At 33.2% G+C, this 14,507-nt stretch overlaps 1 protein-coding gene across 2 annotated transcripts in view; it reads left to right on the top strand.

Moving 5' to 3' along the window:
* kdm4b (lysine (K)-specific demethylase 4B) overlaps window positions 1-14,507 on the top strand; it is a 59,149-nt gene that overhangs the window by 28,084 nt on the left and 16,558 nt on the right. Inside the window, exons 9-14 of one of the 2 annotated variants that reach the window (XM_048182267.1) lie at window positions 1,810-2,006; window positions 4,896-5,125; window positions 5,569-5,750; window positions 5,858-5,981; window positions 9,941-10,119; window positions 10,332-10,533. In XM_048182267.1, coding sequence (XP_048038224.1) covers window positions 1,810-2,006; window positions 4,896-5,125; window positions 5,569-5,750; window positions 5,858-5,981; window positions 9,941-10,119; window positions 10,332-10,533 — 1,114 coding nt within the window. Of the gene's footprint in view, window positions 1-1,809; window positions 2,007-4,895; window positions 5,126-5,565; window positions 5,751-5,857; window positions 5,982-9,940; window positions 10,120-10,331; window positions 10,534-14,507 lie in introns of both variants that reach the window. The other variant, XM_048182266.1, reaches the window with a different exon arrangement.

Below are 14,507 nucleotides of genomic sequence, written 5' to 3'. Positions count from 1 at the left end.
TCATGAACAAATTCAGCTTTGCATCACAGGAATAAATCAAACATCTTCAAATGTATTTAAATAGAAAACTGTTATTTTAATAATTTCTCAAAATATTTCTGTTTACTGTATTTTTTAATATTATTTAATATTATGTATTAATACAACCATTAAGAAAACACAAAAAATATTCAAAAATCTTGCAAATCGAAAACGTATAAAATTTTATAAAAACTAAAATGTATGTTTGTGTATATATACTTTTTTATTTATTTATTTATTTATTTTTTATCTTTTTCCAGTTTCATTTTTCATTGTTAGTCTAAAATACTAAGGAGATATATATATATATATACTCAGTTTTGTCAGCTTTTTGTAGCTTGTGAAAGCTGCTGTATTTTGGAAACGGCTGCTGTTGAATGTTAGTAACATCAGTAGTTTCAATGTTAGCCGGTTCTTCTCCACAGGTGGAGTCGGATCCTTCCAGTCGGGCTGCAATTGCATTTCTGAGTATAATATGCCAAGCCCTGGAGTTACGCTGCGAGTCGTTGACATTTGGGAGTGAAGAATAGCGCTTGTTGCCGTTATTACACACACACTCGGGGCTCGCGGTGTTTGCGCTCGGCCTGTCTGCTCTTCAGCTGCAGAATGTTTCTGGTAATTGAACAGCAGCTCCAGCGCAGTGCTGGAAATAACGGCCAGATGTAATACACCCAACCGCAGCTTACGGGAAAATGACTTTTATTCTCATCCGTCTCTCTCTCTCTCTGGCGCTGTTGATTGAGAGATGTTGATTTGTGCGTTCAGTCCACGCCGCACAAACTCTGCGATTAAAAGCCTGTTTTTCCCCCTCACAGTCGTCAGCGCTGATGATTTAATAATCTCACGTCTGCGCACCTGGATGAAGACGTGTTTCATCTAATCATCACGTCTCGTCTCCAACGCCTTCATTTTCCTCGCAATCATCGTTCAGACACGATGCTGTTAATGTGATTCTGTGCAGGACTGTACGACTTCATCTTTTTTAACTCAATATTTTGTAGTTTTTAAGGACTTTTTAGGTCATTTGCATATTAAAATAATGTAAAATATTATATTATTATTATTATTATTATCATTATTATTGTTATTAAAATATTCCACTACAGATTTACTTTAAATCTGCTTTTAGCAACTTTGGATTTTTCAATTTAATTTTTAATTGGTTTTTATTATTATTATTATTTGTATTTTTAGCAGGACTGTATTTTTTTTATCCCCAAAAGTTTGTAGCTTATAGACTTTTTTTTAAGGCATTTTTAGGTAATTATCTTATAATTATAGAAGTATTTCACTGCAACGTTATTTTGCAACTGGATTTTTAACATTTATATATTTTAATTTGCATTATTTTTTAAATTTTTTTTTTAATTTAATTGATATTATTGTTTATATTATTTGTTATTCATTTTTAAAATGTATTTATTTGATTTTAATTTATAGTGCTTTCATTATTCATTTTATATATGCTTTCATATTCATTAATTTAATTATTTACATTTTTTGTATTTTTAATATAATTTTTATAGTTTAATTGATTTTATTTTTCACCTCCAGTTTTGAAGATTTGTTAAATATATTGTTTACATCATCAGAACTATTTATTTATTAACAATATATGTCGTTGTGCTGATTAGCCCTGCCCACAGTGGAATCTCATTGGTCTAAAATATCACATGTAGCTGTAAACTGTCCTGATTGGCTGTGATTGTCACATCACATCCAATCAGAGTTTAAAGACAGGACTGTCTGTTTCACACTTGTTGATTTCGAGTTGTTTTGTTTCTGCAGTGCACGTGCCGTAAGGATATGGTGAAGATCTCCATGGACGTGTTTGTGCGCTGCCTGCAGCCCGACCGCTACGAGCAGTGGAAACAGGGGAAGGACGCCATGGTCCTGGACCACCTGAAACCCACAAACCTCACCAGCCCCGAGCTGGAGCACTGGAGGAAAAACAGAGTCACATTCAGAGAGAAGCTCCTGCGCAGGTGCCAAATACTTCACATTTCCACAAACAAACTTCCACTTTTTTTGTGGAATGTAACATTACAAGTCAAATTGCACCAGGGCCGTAACCACCATAGACATTGAGCGGGACAAGTCCCCCCCAATAATTAGAAATGTTAAACGACGGAGAGTAACATCCAGGGATGCAAACTATTTGACTCTTTTCTCAAATATGGCTGTTTTGAAATGAAAATATGCACTTGCATGATTGATGTAATTCCTATCTGAGTGTGACGAGAAACTTTTACATTTTCAACATATTAGGCATAGAAATAAAAGTGGGCTACATGTGTGCAAATTTTAATGCCAATTAATGCAAATATTATTTGCAAATAGTTCAAAATGATTATTTCTCAACTGGAATTAGACCTAAAATTTCCTTCACTGTTCTGTTTCTTTTTGCTGTTTAAAAATTGGTCCCCCCAGTGTTCAAAACATGGTTACGGCCTTGAATTGTACAATAGGATTTACAAAAATGCATTTTTTAAAGATTTTGGTCACTTTTTTTTTTTTTTTTTTTTTTTTGCTGGGTAAATAAATCAAAAACAGCTTATTTTCAGTGTTTTTGTCTTTAAAAAGCTTAATTGAAAAAAAACGTCATGCAAATTCATTACATTTTATTGACGAGTCACTGTGAAACTTATTTATACTAATAGTATTTATAGTAATAGTACAGCTTTTTTCGTTAAAGAAAAAAAGTATGCAAATGGATTGTTTGCTTTTACGAAACATTTTAACATCTCTACCTATGAATAGACCTTTACTGTTCGATTCGTAATCTTAATAATAAAAAGTCTTACTAACGACTAGTGGAAAACTTTTGTTTTGGAAATAAAAATCATATTGATGCTGAGATTTGTTTTTTTTTTTTTTTTTTTTCCCTCAGAAATAGATTTCTGTTTTAACGACGTGTCTGCGATAATTTGTCATAGCTGTGAATCGACTTTTACTTTTCCAATCTTAATAAATGAAAACTAGTTATAGTAATAGTAAAGATTTTGTAATAAAGAAGCTTTTTCGCTGGGGGAAAAAAGTATGCAAATGCATCATTTCATTTTAACGACATGCGAAAACACGCACATTTTTCATAGCCATGAATTGACCTTTACTGTTCAAATCTTAATAAATAAAAAACGATCTTACTTACTAAAGACTAGTGGAAAACTTTTGTTTTGAAATAAAAATCGTACTAATGCTGAGGGTTTTTTATGTGATAGCATGATGTAGGAATGTCACGTTCTAATGATACTTGTGGTTAGTTATAGTAATATTATATCTGTTGAAATAAAATGCTTTTCAGTGCTTCCCACAGGTTGAAATATACTTGCGGTGGTAGCCGGGCGAAAAATCCTCCTATTACCCACGGCACAAAAATGGTCTACTACATGTGACAAACAAATAATGTGTGATTTTTAACAGTATTTTTATTTACTGAAATTAATTTTAATTACATAGCATATTACATTTAATTACATACTAATATTATGCATTGTAAATTATGCAAAATTACAGCATTTAAATGGTTCACATTTTCCTATGTTCTCCTTGCTGTCATATAGTGTCTCTCTCAGTGAATGGGACACAGATTTTACTAGTAAAATTTATCAAATGAATAATATATGTGTCAAATAATGTTCTTAGTCTTTTCTTCCTGTGGGAGAGACTACAGTAATTTACTATGAATTAAATGGAAATCAAATTAAATACAATTTATTGTGTAACCAAAATACCAATAATGCCCAAAAGAAAAAACTTAGCGTGTGACTTTTAATTATAAACAAGCCCGAAATACACCGGGACTCTTATTTTGAAATGTCTGTACTATTGCAGGCTGATCCTTCAGATTCTTACAATCGTCTAAAACATTTTATATAAAGGCCATGAAGCAGACTTTGTAATAATTCATCAGTTCATTAGCAATCGCTTGGCATAAATCTGCGCTTTTCATTGATTGAGAATCACTTTTAAGCAGTCTGAAGCGCTGTCGCGCGAGCCTGTAGAACATGCAACAGCGCCCCCTTGTGACTTTGCAGAATGCAGCGCCCGTCTGAATGTCAGCGGGAGTAAACAGTTCTGACGCACACATAACGAGCAGGTACAAAACGACTAGTTAATCGATCGCGGATATAAAAGTATAAGAGGATAAATATAATAAAAGCAAAAATGTGTCTCCAAATATACTTGGGCGGCCGTTATTATATGTGGGTGGCCCGCCCAAGTAAAGTCTATGTGTGGGAAGCACTGCTTTTATATTGCTGCAAAAAAAGCATTTTTTAATTTTTTAATTTATTTTTTTGCTTTTTCCCCAAATGTGTTGTTTTGTCTTAACGACACGTCTCTGCGAAAATAGTAAAGCTGTTGTAAATTTTTTTTTTTTAAAAAAGCTTTTTTTTCACTGGGGAAAGAGTATACAAATGCATTGTTTTATTTTAACACGTCTCTGCAAAATTCAGAAAATTTATCATAGACTCGTAGTCGTGAATTGACCTGTACTATTCGAATCTTAATAAATAATACTATCTATATACTAAATAGTGTCGTTTAGATACGATTATAGATATATTTAGATGCAACATATTTTCCTGTTTCATTTTAATTAAAGATTAAGTAATTTTGTTGTACGTTTTTGACATTTTTATTTTAACAATGTCATATTTATTTCAGTTTTAGTTGCAAGTTTTTGTATATTTTATTTTTTTTCCGATAACTTTCATTTTATTTCAAGTAGCGAAAATGTTTTTTTAGGATTTTGGTTTCAGTTAACTATAATAACTCTGATACTATCTATAATAAATCTATCTATAACTACTAGTGTGAGAACTTTTGGTTCAAAATAAAAGTCGGTTATCCGCGTGTTTTGTTTGTTGCAGAGCTCAGGCGAAGGTGAAGCAGTTCCGGCGTCTGAAGCTGGAGGAGGTGAAGATTCTGGCGGACGAGGGCGTGGAGCTGGACATGAGTGACTACATGCGCAAGGTGGAGGAGCGCGAGGAGCAGCGGCGGCAGCAGCGGGACGAGCGGATGGCGCGGGAGGCGCTGCTCACGCTGGAGGCGCTGGAGAGGGAGGAGCAGGAGCAGGCGGAGGCGGCGCTCCGGGGAGGAGGTGACGGAAATCAACCTTTAACATGTTTTATTTAAGCGCTCTTCAAAGCTGAAGTCCCATGCTGCAGATGAATACTAATGCTAAAAGATGCATTTGCATCTTAATGTGAGTGATTTTTAACGTTTTTGCGGGAAATCAGTCCCTGAAGAGCGCCTCGAGTTTGATGAAAGCCCTTGATGCATTCTGAAAGGGAAGAACGGCAGTTTCTGAAAGGAAAACATCTTTTGTACAGCCTTGATTGTGCTAAAGTCTTACAATAACATCATAAATACAAAATGAAACCTATAATTATCAGATCAACTGCATTTTACTGGTAAACGGTGTAGGTTTTCATCTGATGAATGACAAAATACAGTTGATTTGCAACATCCTGGCAGCAACACATAGCAATTGCCTTAATACCACTGATGGTATTTTCTTCTCATTCATTCATCTTTCAGCAGGTGAAGATGGAAAAACGGATTCGCAGGATCCTCCGCCGGAAAATGGAGAGAAGAAGAAGAAGAAAAAGAAGAAGCCGAAGCATCCTGACGATATCTCCTTCCAGCAAGCTTTTGAGCAGTTCGCTTCAGTGAACGACATGCAAACCCAGAATAATGGAGCCGCTCCTCTGTCCGGCCTGCAGGTGAGCAGTTTCTCTGATCCCACGGGTTTTTACAGCCTCTAATTCTGGCCCACAGACTTTAAACATTGCAGTGAATTATTGACAAATGTATATTTTATTGTTCTCAGCCGAATCCCTTCACGAAGCTGAAGAAGAAAGTTGAGGTGAAGAAGAGCCGAAGGCATCCGTTCAGCAAGCCGCCCATGCGCTCGCCTCACTCCATAGTCAAACAGGAAGCCTCCAGCGATGAGGGTGGGTACTGCTACCATGACATCATTCGTGTGAGACCAAAATGAAATTGATAGTAATGGAAAAACGCATTATTATTAATATTTTGGTCCTCATTCATGAAAGAAGCAGATTTCTGTGAACCATGTCACATTCAATTCAACATTTTATGTAAGAACATATTTCAGAAGATCTTCATGAATGATGTCATTCTTACATGGACATTTCAAAAATGTTTGAAATAATATATAAACAGTCTAATGATGTTCTTAAGGTTGTTCATACAAAAATTTACCTGAATTCGTTTTGCTCCTCTTTTATAGATGGCGGTTGTAAAAAACGAATTATATTTATATATATTAAATTGTTTGTAAAACTGTTCTTATGTTAATTTTCAGATTTAATTCAACATTTTATGTAAGAATATATTTACAATAGATTTTCATGAATTTCAAATGAAATTAAGAATGACGTCCTTAAAATGACGTACATAAATTTATAAAGTCATTTTTGCATGGATGTTTCAGAAATGATGTTTGAAATATTATTGGTAAACTGTTACGCAAAATTTACCCGAATCCGTTTTGCTTCTTTTTTATATGGATGGTGGTCGTAAAACCAAATTATATATATTTTAAATTGTAAACGGTTTTTTTTTTTGGAGATTCTATTTTTAAATTGTTTGTCATTCTTATGTTTATCCAATTTGTTTAATTTGCGTCTTTTTCTATGGATGTATTTTATATGGATTATATATATTTTAAATTGTTCGTAAAACTATTAAAAACTATTTTTAATAGCAACATTTTACATAATATATTTACAAAAGATTATCATGAACTTGTTTTGCTTGTTTCAAATGAAGTTCGTAATGACGTCCTTAAATTCGAATTACGCATGCAAATTTATCAAGCGATTCTTGTATGTAAGTTTCAAAAATGATAAATGATTGTTTGAAATAATATACAAACAGTCTAATCATTTAGGTTGCTCGTACAACCATTCTTGCGTAAACTGTTACGAAAGATTTACCCAAATACATTTTGCTCCTCTTTTACAGATGGAGGTCGTAAAACTGAATTATATTTTTTTAATTGTTCATAAAACTATTAAAAACTGTTAATTGTCTGATTCAATTCAACATTTTACATAAGAATATATTTACGAAAGATTTTCATCAACTTGTTTTGCTCGTTTCAAATGAAGTTCGTATTGACGTCCTTAAATTCGAATGACGTTTGTAAATTTATCAAGCCGTTCTTGTATGTACGATTAAAAAATGATGTTTGAAATAATATACAAACAGTCTAATGATTTTCTTTAGGTTGTTCGTACAACCTTTCTTGCGTAAACTGTTACAAAAGATTTAGCCGAATTCGTTTTGCTCCTCTTTTACAAATGGCGGTCGTAAAACCGAATTATATTTTTTAAATTGTTCATAAAACTATTAAAACTGTTAATTGTCAGATTCAATTAAATATTTTCCGTAATATATTTACGAAAGATTTTCATGAACTTCTTTTGCTTGTTTCAAATGAAGTTCGTAATGACGTCCTTAAATTCGAATGACGTATTTTACGTAAGAAAATGTTTATGAAAGATCTTCTTGAATTTCAGAATGACGTCCTTAAAATGACGTACATAAATTTATGAGGCCATTCTTGCATTTCAAAACTGACATTTGAAATAATAAACAAAAAATCGAATGATGTTCTTAAGATTGTTCGTACAATCATTCTTGCGTAAACTGTTACGAAAGATTTACCCAAATTAGTTTTGCTCCTCTTTTATAGATGGCGGTCGTAAAGCAGAATTACATTTTTTAAATTGTTCGTAAAACTTATTCTTACGTTAGTTGTCACATTCAGTTCATCATTTTACTTAAGAATATATTTAAAAATCCTTAAAATGATGTACATAAATTTATAAAGTCATTCTTGTATGGATGTTTCAGAAATGATGTTTGAAATATTATTGCGTAAACTGTTACGAAAAATTTCCCTGAATCCAATTTGCTTCTTTTTATATGGATGGCGGTCGTAAAACCAAATTATATATATTTTAAATTGTTCATAAAACTATTAAAAACTGTTAATTGTCTGATTCAATTCAACATTTTACATAAGAATATATTTACGAAAGATTTACATCAACTTGTTTTGCTGGTTTCAAATGAAGTTCGTATTGACGTCCTTAAATTCGAATGACGTATGTAAATTTATCAAGCCGTTCTTGTATGTACGTTTCAAAAATGATGTTTGAAATAATATCCAAACAGTCTAATGATTTTCTTTAGGTTGTTCGTACAACCATTCTTGCGTAAACTGTTACGAAAGATTTACCCAAATTAGTTTTGCTCCTCTTTTACAGATGGCGGTCGTAAAACCGAATTATATTTTTTAAAATTGTTCGTAAAACTATTAAAAACTATGTTAATTGTCAGATTCAATTAAATATTATCCGTAATATATTTACGAAAGATTTTCATGAACTTCTTTTGCTCGTTTCAAATGAAGTTCGTAATGACGTCCTTAAATTCGAATGACGTATTTTACGTAAGAAAATGTTTATGAAAGATCTTCATGAATTTCAGAATGACGTCCTTAAAATGGCGTACATAAATTTATGAATTTGAAGTAATAAACAAAAAATCGAATGATGTTCTTAAGATTGTTCGTACAATCATTCTTGCGTAAACTGTTACGAAAAATTGACCCAAATTAGTTTTTCTCCTTTTTTATAGATGGCGGTCGTAAAGCAGAATTACATTTTTTAAATTGTTCGTAAAACTTATTCTTATGTTAGTTGTCACATTCAGTTCATCATTTTACTTAAGAATATATTTAAAAGTCCTTAAAATGATGTACATAAATTTATAAAGTCATTCTTGTATGGATGTTTCAGAAATGATGTTTGAAATATTATTGCGTAAACTGTTACGAAAAATTTACCCAAATTAGTTTTGCTCCTCTTCTATAGATGGCAGTATAAAATAGAAATATATTTTTAAATTGTTCATAAAACTGTTCTTATGTTAATTTTGAAGATTTTCATGAACTTGTTTTGCTCATGTTTCAAATGAAGTTCATCATGACGTCCTTAAAAATGAATGACTTGCATAAAAATGACATTCGAAATGACACAAAAAAATCAAATGATGTTCTTAAGGTTGTGTGATGTTCGTAAAACCTTGCATAAATTGTTGTATTTAATGCATTTGAACAGACAAATAGACGCACTATGAGAAATATGCTTTCGTTGCCACATGGAGAAAAGAAACATGTCATCCTAGATAAATGTCTGATGGTACATTTTCAAGTGAGGAGAAAGTTGTTAAAAGTTAGATTAGTTTTTACAATATGAATGTTTCTAGAACATTTCATTTCAGAGTGTTCTGATTTGTTTGTTGTGAAAGTGTGTGCTTGCGAGCACAAAGAGCAAAAGCAATAAAGTATGAAAGAAAGCAGCCACAAACAGTAAGCGCTTTATAAAATCGAGCGGCTGAAAGACGGTTATTGATTTGTCTGTGCTGTGTGTTATGAACAGACAGACAGCTGTAAACCTGCACCGCCCGCTGTCACTGCAGGGGGCAAAATACAGGACAGAGGGGCATCAAAACGCTCCAAAAATACATCTTCACCTGCTGTCTGTAGAGTCACGATTGACAGCAAGAGGAGAACACTAACATTCAGCCCCATTTAACTTCAGTGTGATTCATTTACCTGTGAACTAGGTGTACTGTCAGTGTTAAAAACACATCTATCTATCTATCTATCTATCTATCTATCTATCTATCTATCTATCTATCTATCTATCTATCTATCTATCTATCTATCTATCTATCTATCTATCTATCTATCTATCTATCTATCTATCTATCTATCTACTTTTCAGCTCTATCTATCTATCTATCTATGAAGATGTAGTTATTTGTGTTAATTATGTGTGAACCTCACGTGTGTCGTCTCTCTGTGTTCCTGTAGAGCTGTACTCGGGGCTGCCAGTAGGTGGAGGCGTGGGTCCGGAGACCAAGAAGGACCTGTGGCAGAACCTGTGGCAGAACCGCTCGCCAAACTTCCTGGCCGAGAAGCAGTTCAACGCAGCCATGGCGACCATTGAGCCACACTGCGCCGTGTGCACGCTGTTCTGTCCGTACACGCAGGTAATTAATAATGCATCACGGTCAACATACTGAGATAGTCTCACATATTCAGAGAAGGAGGGGCTTTATAGAGACAGGAAGTAAACAGTGTGTTACTGACAGAGCATTTTATATGAGAAAAATTGTGTTTATTGAACATTCAAGCTTGAAAATCAATTATATTAGGTCCTCTTTAACATGCTGACCTGTCTCATGTGTTTTTCTGTGTTTAGCCTGCGAAGGACCCCTTCCACACCTCAGACACGTCCGGGCTGGTGTCCCGGGTCGGGTGTCGCACCCGTCCGCTGGTTCCAGAGATGTGCTTCAGTGCCGGTGCCGAGAACACTGAACCCCTGCCGTCAAACTCCCACATCGGTGACGACGGCACCAGCGTCCTGCTGTCCTGCAGCAGCTGCGGCCTACAGGTCCATGCAAGTGAGTTCAGACACCTCACACCTGTTTCTCATGAAGAAAAAAAAAGATATATATATATTTAAAAGTCTGACAAAGAGACATATTTTTGGAGCTTTGGTGTGCCGACTTTTTTTTCTGCTTTTTATTAATATTTTTTTTGGTCGAGCACCCATCTTTGAGTGTGTTTGCGTGCTTTTATCCTGATTTTGCTATATTTACAAAAAAATACATATTTTCTTTTCTAGTTTTCAAAAAGCAGTTATTATAATAATTTATTTATAATTTTAATTATTGTTTATTTATTATTAAGAATAAATGAATGTATTTACTTAATATAATAAAATAATAAAATGTGAATAATAATAATAAAAGTAATAGTAATAATTAATAAAAGTTTAAAGATGTAGGAAAACTAACTAATTAATAATGAATTATATTTATTATTATTTTTTAGTTTTTTGGATTAAAAAAATAATCCTTCTTTGGACAACTCAAACAAACCCTTCTTTTTTTTCCTTTTTAAAAATGAATAATAAATAAATGTATTTATATAGTATAATAATTTCACTAAAATAGTGTCTCTCTCTCTCTCTCTCTCTCTCTCTCTCTCTCTATATATATATATATATATATATATATATATATATATATATATATATATATATATATATATATATATATATATATATATATATATATATATATATATATACTAAATATTGTATTATTATATTATAGGACCTTTCATTTTTTCTGTAAAATAATCAATATAATAATAAAATGTATTTATATTATTTTATATTTTTATATTATATTTAATGTAATGTAATTTAATATAAATGTGAGTTTTATATATATATATATATATATATATATATATATATATATATATATATATATATATATATATATATATATTAATGTAATATATTTTAAGCATTATTTGTTTATTGTTTAATAAATTAGCTTTTTTTGATGAGTGAAACTCTATTTAATAAATCAATTTTTAGAACATAGTAATATAAATAAAAATGATATATATTTTAATAATATAGGTCAAAAGGACCTTTTGGTTTTTCTTTAGCAAGATGTATATTAATTTTTTTTTTTTTTTTTTTTTTGTCATATTGCCACATGCCACAAGAAACATATTGTAGGTTAGTTTGGATAAATGAAAAGTGTGTTTCCAGACAGATAATATTAGTGTTCATTGTCCTCTCAGCCTTCCTCCTAAAACAAGTAGTAGTTCACTTCTCCAGCTGTTTGTTTGCCTTCCTTCACGCCAATCCACATATTTCTGTGTGTCAGTCAGGAGCCGTGTGCCTCTGATTAATAAACGCCCCTGATTCCCTCTTTATCTCGTCGCCGGGCCCTCGAGAGCCTCTTACGGAGACCTGGACGTCACTCCAGCCAATTTACCGTCAGTCAGGCTGAACTCCAGCGCTGTTATTTATTTAGAGGGGCAAAGAAAAAACCTCCCGAAGAGGAAAACGCAGACCGCAAAAGTGGTTTGTTTCTCTTCGGCGCGAGTCTAAGCCGCGTAGCCAATTAGTACGAATGTGTGTGAGCGACTGGGACGTACGAGTGTGACGCCGCGCTCTGATTGGCCCGTTTAAATAAAATTGACAGTTCAGATGAAACTATTTCACTTCAACTTTTGCTTGATGTTTTTTGTGTTTTCCAGAAGCATCCGGCCGTGATATATGATTATATTTACCATCAAAACAGCGACGGATGCACTTCACTGTACCAAACAAAAAAAAAAGCGCGAGCATTTCGCTTGGATGCTTTCCAGAGTGGTTCGATTCGAAAGTACGACTCGCCGTATGTCGGCTTCTTCTAAAGTTCATTACGCCGAGCGTGAAGCACTCGTTCAGTTTGCGTGACTGATTTATGAAGTGTGATTGCTCTGGGATGAGCCGTCATGTATTAGTCTGCTTTTAGCTGCACTAATCAGTTTACCGTCACTCTGTTTTCACTCTGTCAAACTAATTAAAGTTGTCGCTGTGTCATAAACGCACTTACTCATATTTTACCTTCACTCAAGCTTCTTCAGCTTATAAAACGGGTATTTCTGGCTCGTAAATCTCATCCGCTGACCCACGTTCAATTAAAATAGCTGATATATGTGCACCTGTGTTCATACATCATCTGAATTATATATATATATCTGCATTAGTTATGTTAAACAGCCTACTGTATTACTTATTGGAAGCACTGTTGTTATTCATCTCTTCAAGAGTTGCAATATTGGTTGTTTTTATCTTTTTTTTGTTCTGTCATTCGTAAAATGGTGAAATCACTTTAAGTTTTGACCTCAGTGCTCTTATTGCTTTAATTTTCTGCCTCCATGCTGTAAATTTCACTCCCAAAAACACCAGAGCTACGGAAAGCAGATCTCCCGCTGTGTTTTAAATGCTCTGATTCCCTTGACTGGTTCTTGTAGAGGCGACACAAACCACTGTCCAAAATGTACGCAAAGGATCCAGCCGTTCTAGGGGAAAAACCACCACCAACAACAACATCATCTCTGGCTTGTTTGCCCTCCAAAGCTTTGAAGAATGGGCCGTGAAGTGAAACGAATCCAAAATGTACAGTACCAGTCAGAAGTTTGGAAACATTACTATTTTTAATGTTTTTGATAGTCTCTTATTTCACATCAAGGCTGCATTTATTTGATCGAAAATACAGGAACAATCAGTAATATGGTGAAATATTATTACAATTTAAAATAATGGTTTTCTTTTTATTCCTGTGATCAAAGCTGAATTTTCAGCATCATTACTCCAGTCTTCAGTGTCACATGATCCTTCAGAAATCATTCTGATATGCTAAATGTTGGAAACAGTTGTGCTGCTTAATATTTTTTTGGGAACATGTGATACTTTTTTCAGGATTCATTGTTTAATAAAAAGTTAAAAAGAACAGCATTTATTCAAAATAGAAATCCAAACTAACATTAGAGAGCAGTGGCACTGGTGCCACTAATTTCTGCAGAAGATGGTGCTGGATTTTTTTTTTTTTAAATCATAAAGGTAATTTAATCAAATTACTATTGTTTTGCATTAATACGTGCAGTTACTAATAATATTACATGTTTATTCATTGGAAATTTGTCAAAGCACTGAGCTTCAATTGAGATGCAGATAAAATTAACTTAACAGTAATGTGCAAAAACATTTTTAAAGGTAAAAATGTAAATGTTCTACTCTTATGTACTCGATGTACATCTGACTAAGCTTGATGCGATTTTCCGAGCTGATACGGGCGCCTCTGAATTTGCATCTGAAAAGCGTGATAATGAGCTGACTCACAAACGACTGACATCTCTCTCTTTTCAAACAGATTACATAAGTCCAATTGAAAACAAATATTCTGTTTACGTGATTTAAAACCTGACATTTTAACGTTTCTTTAGATATATGTCTCATGTTTGTGTGATTAGTATTCACTAAGTTGCAGTTAATTTTCTGAGAATGGACTTGATTCAGAGAGAGACAACAGATAGCGCAACATGTTAGTTTTCTTTTTTGCAAAAAGCACAACATTTTGTTTTTACTCTGAGTGTACACAAATAAAAGAAGACATTTCACAGATGGTGTAGAATGGTGTATAACTCTAAATTTTATGTGCAAAACTGACAGAGTATTTTGAGTCTCTTTCACACTGATAACAAAAAATGCAAGGTGGTATCGCCGGCGCGACCGCCGACTCGAGGGTGTTAAATGTACCAAACTGAGCTGACCGACATCTTCACTGATTATAAAAGGAGCGCTCTTTACTTGCTTTCTATGTAATTCAGTCACAATTTGAAGAAGTTTTTGTTTTTCATGAGACTTTTCCTACTTTTCCATCAATAAGTGCTTCTATCTAGTGATAATTTCATGTCTTTAAAAAAATTGTTTGCCTAGAAGTGTTAGTTTTCCTACGTCTTTTAGTTTTACAAATCATCACATTCAAAAAAAACATAAAACTTGGATAATATTTAGAGCTTT

Source organism: Megalobrama amblycephala, linkage group LG2, assembly GCF_018812025.1.
Source record: "Megalobrama amblycephala isolate DHTTF-2021 linkage group LG2, ASM1881202v1, whole genome shotgun sequence".
Taxonomy (NCBI): Eukaryota; Metazoa; Chordata; class Actinopteri; order Cypriniformes; family Xenocyprididae; genus Megalobrama; species Megalobrama amblycephala.
Note: the sequence above shows the minus strand (reverse complement) of the source record. Positions and strands in the feature narration are given on the sequence as shown.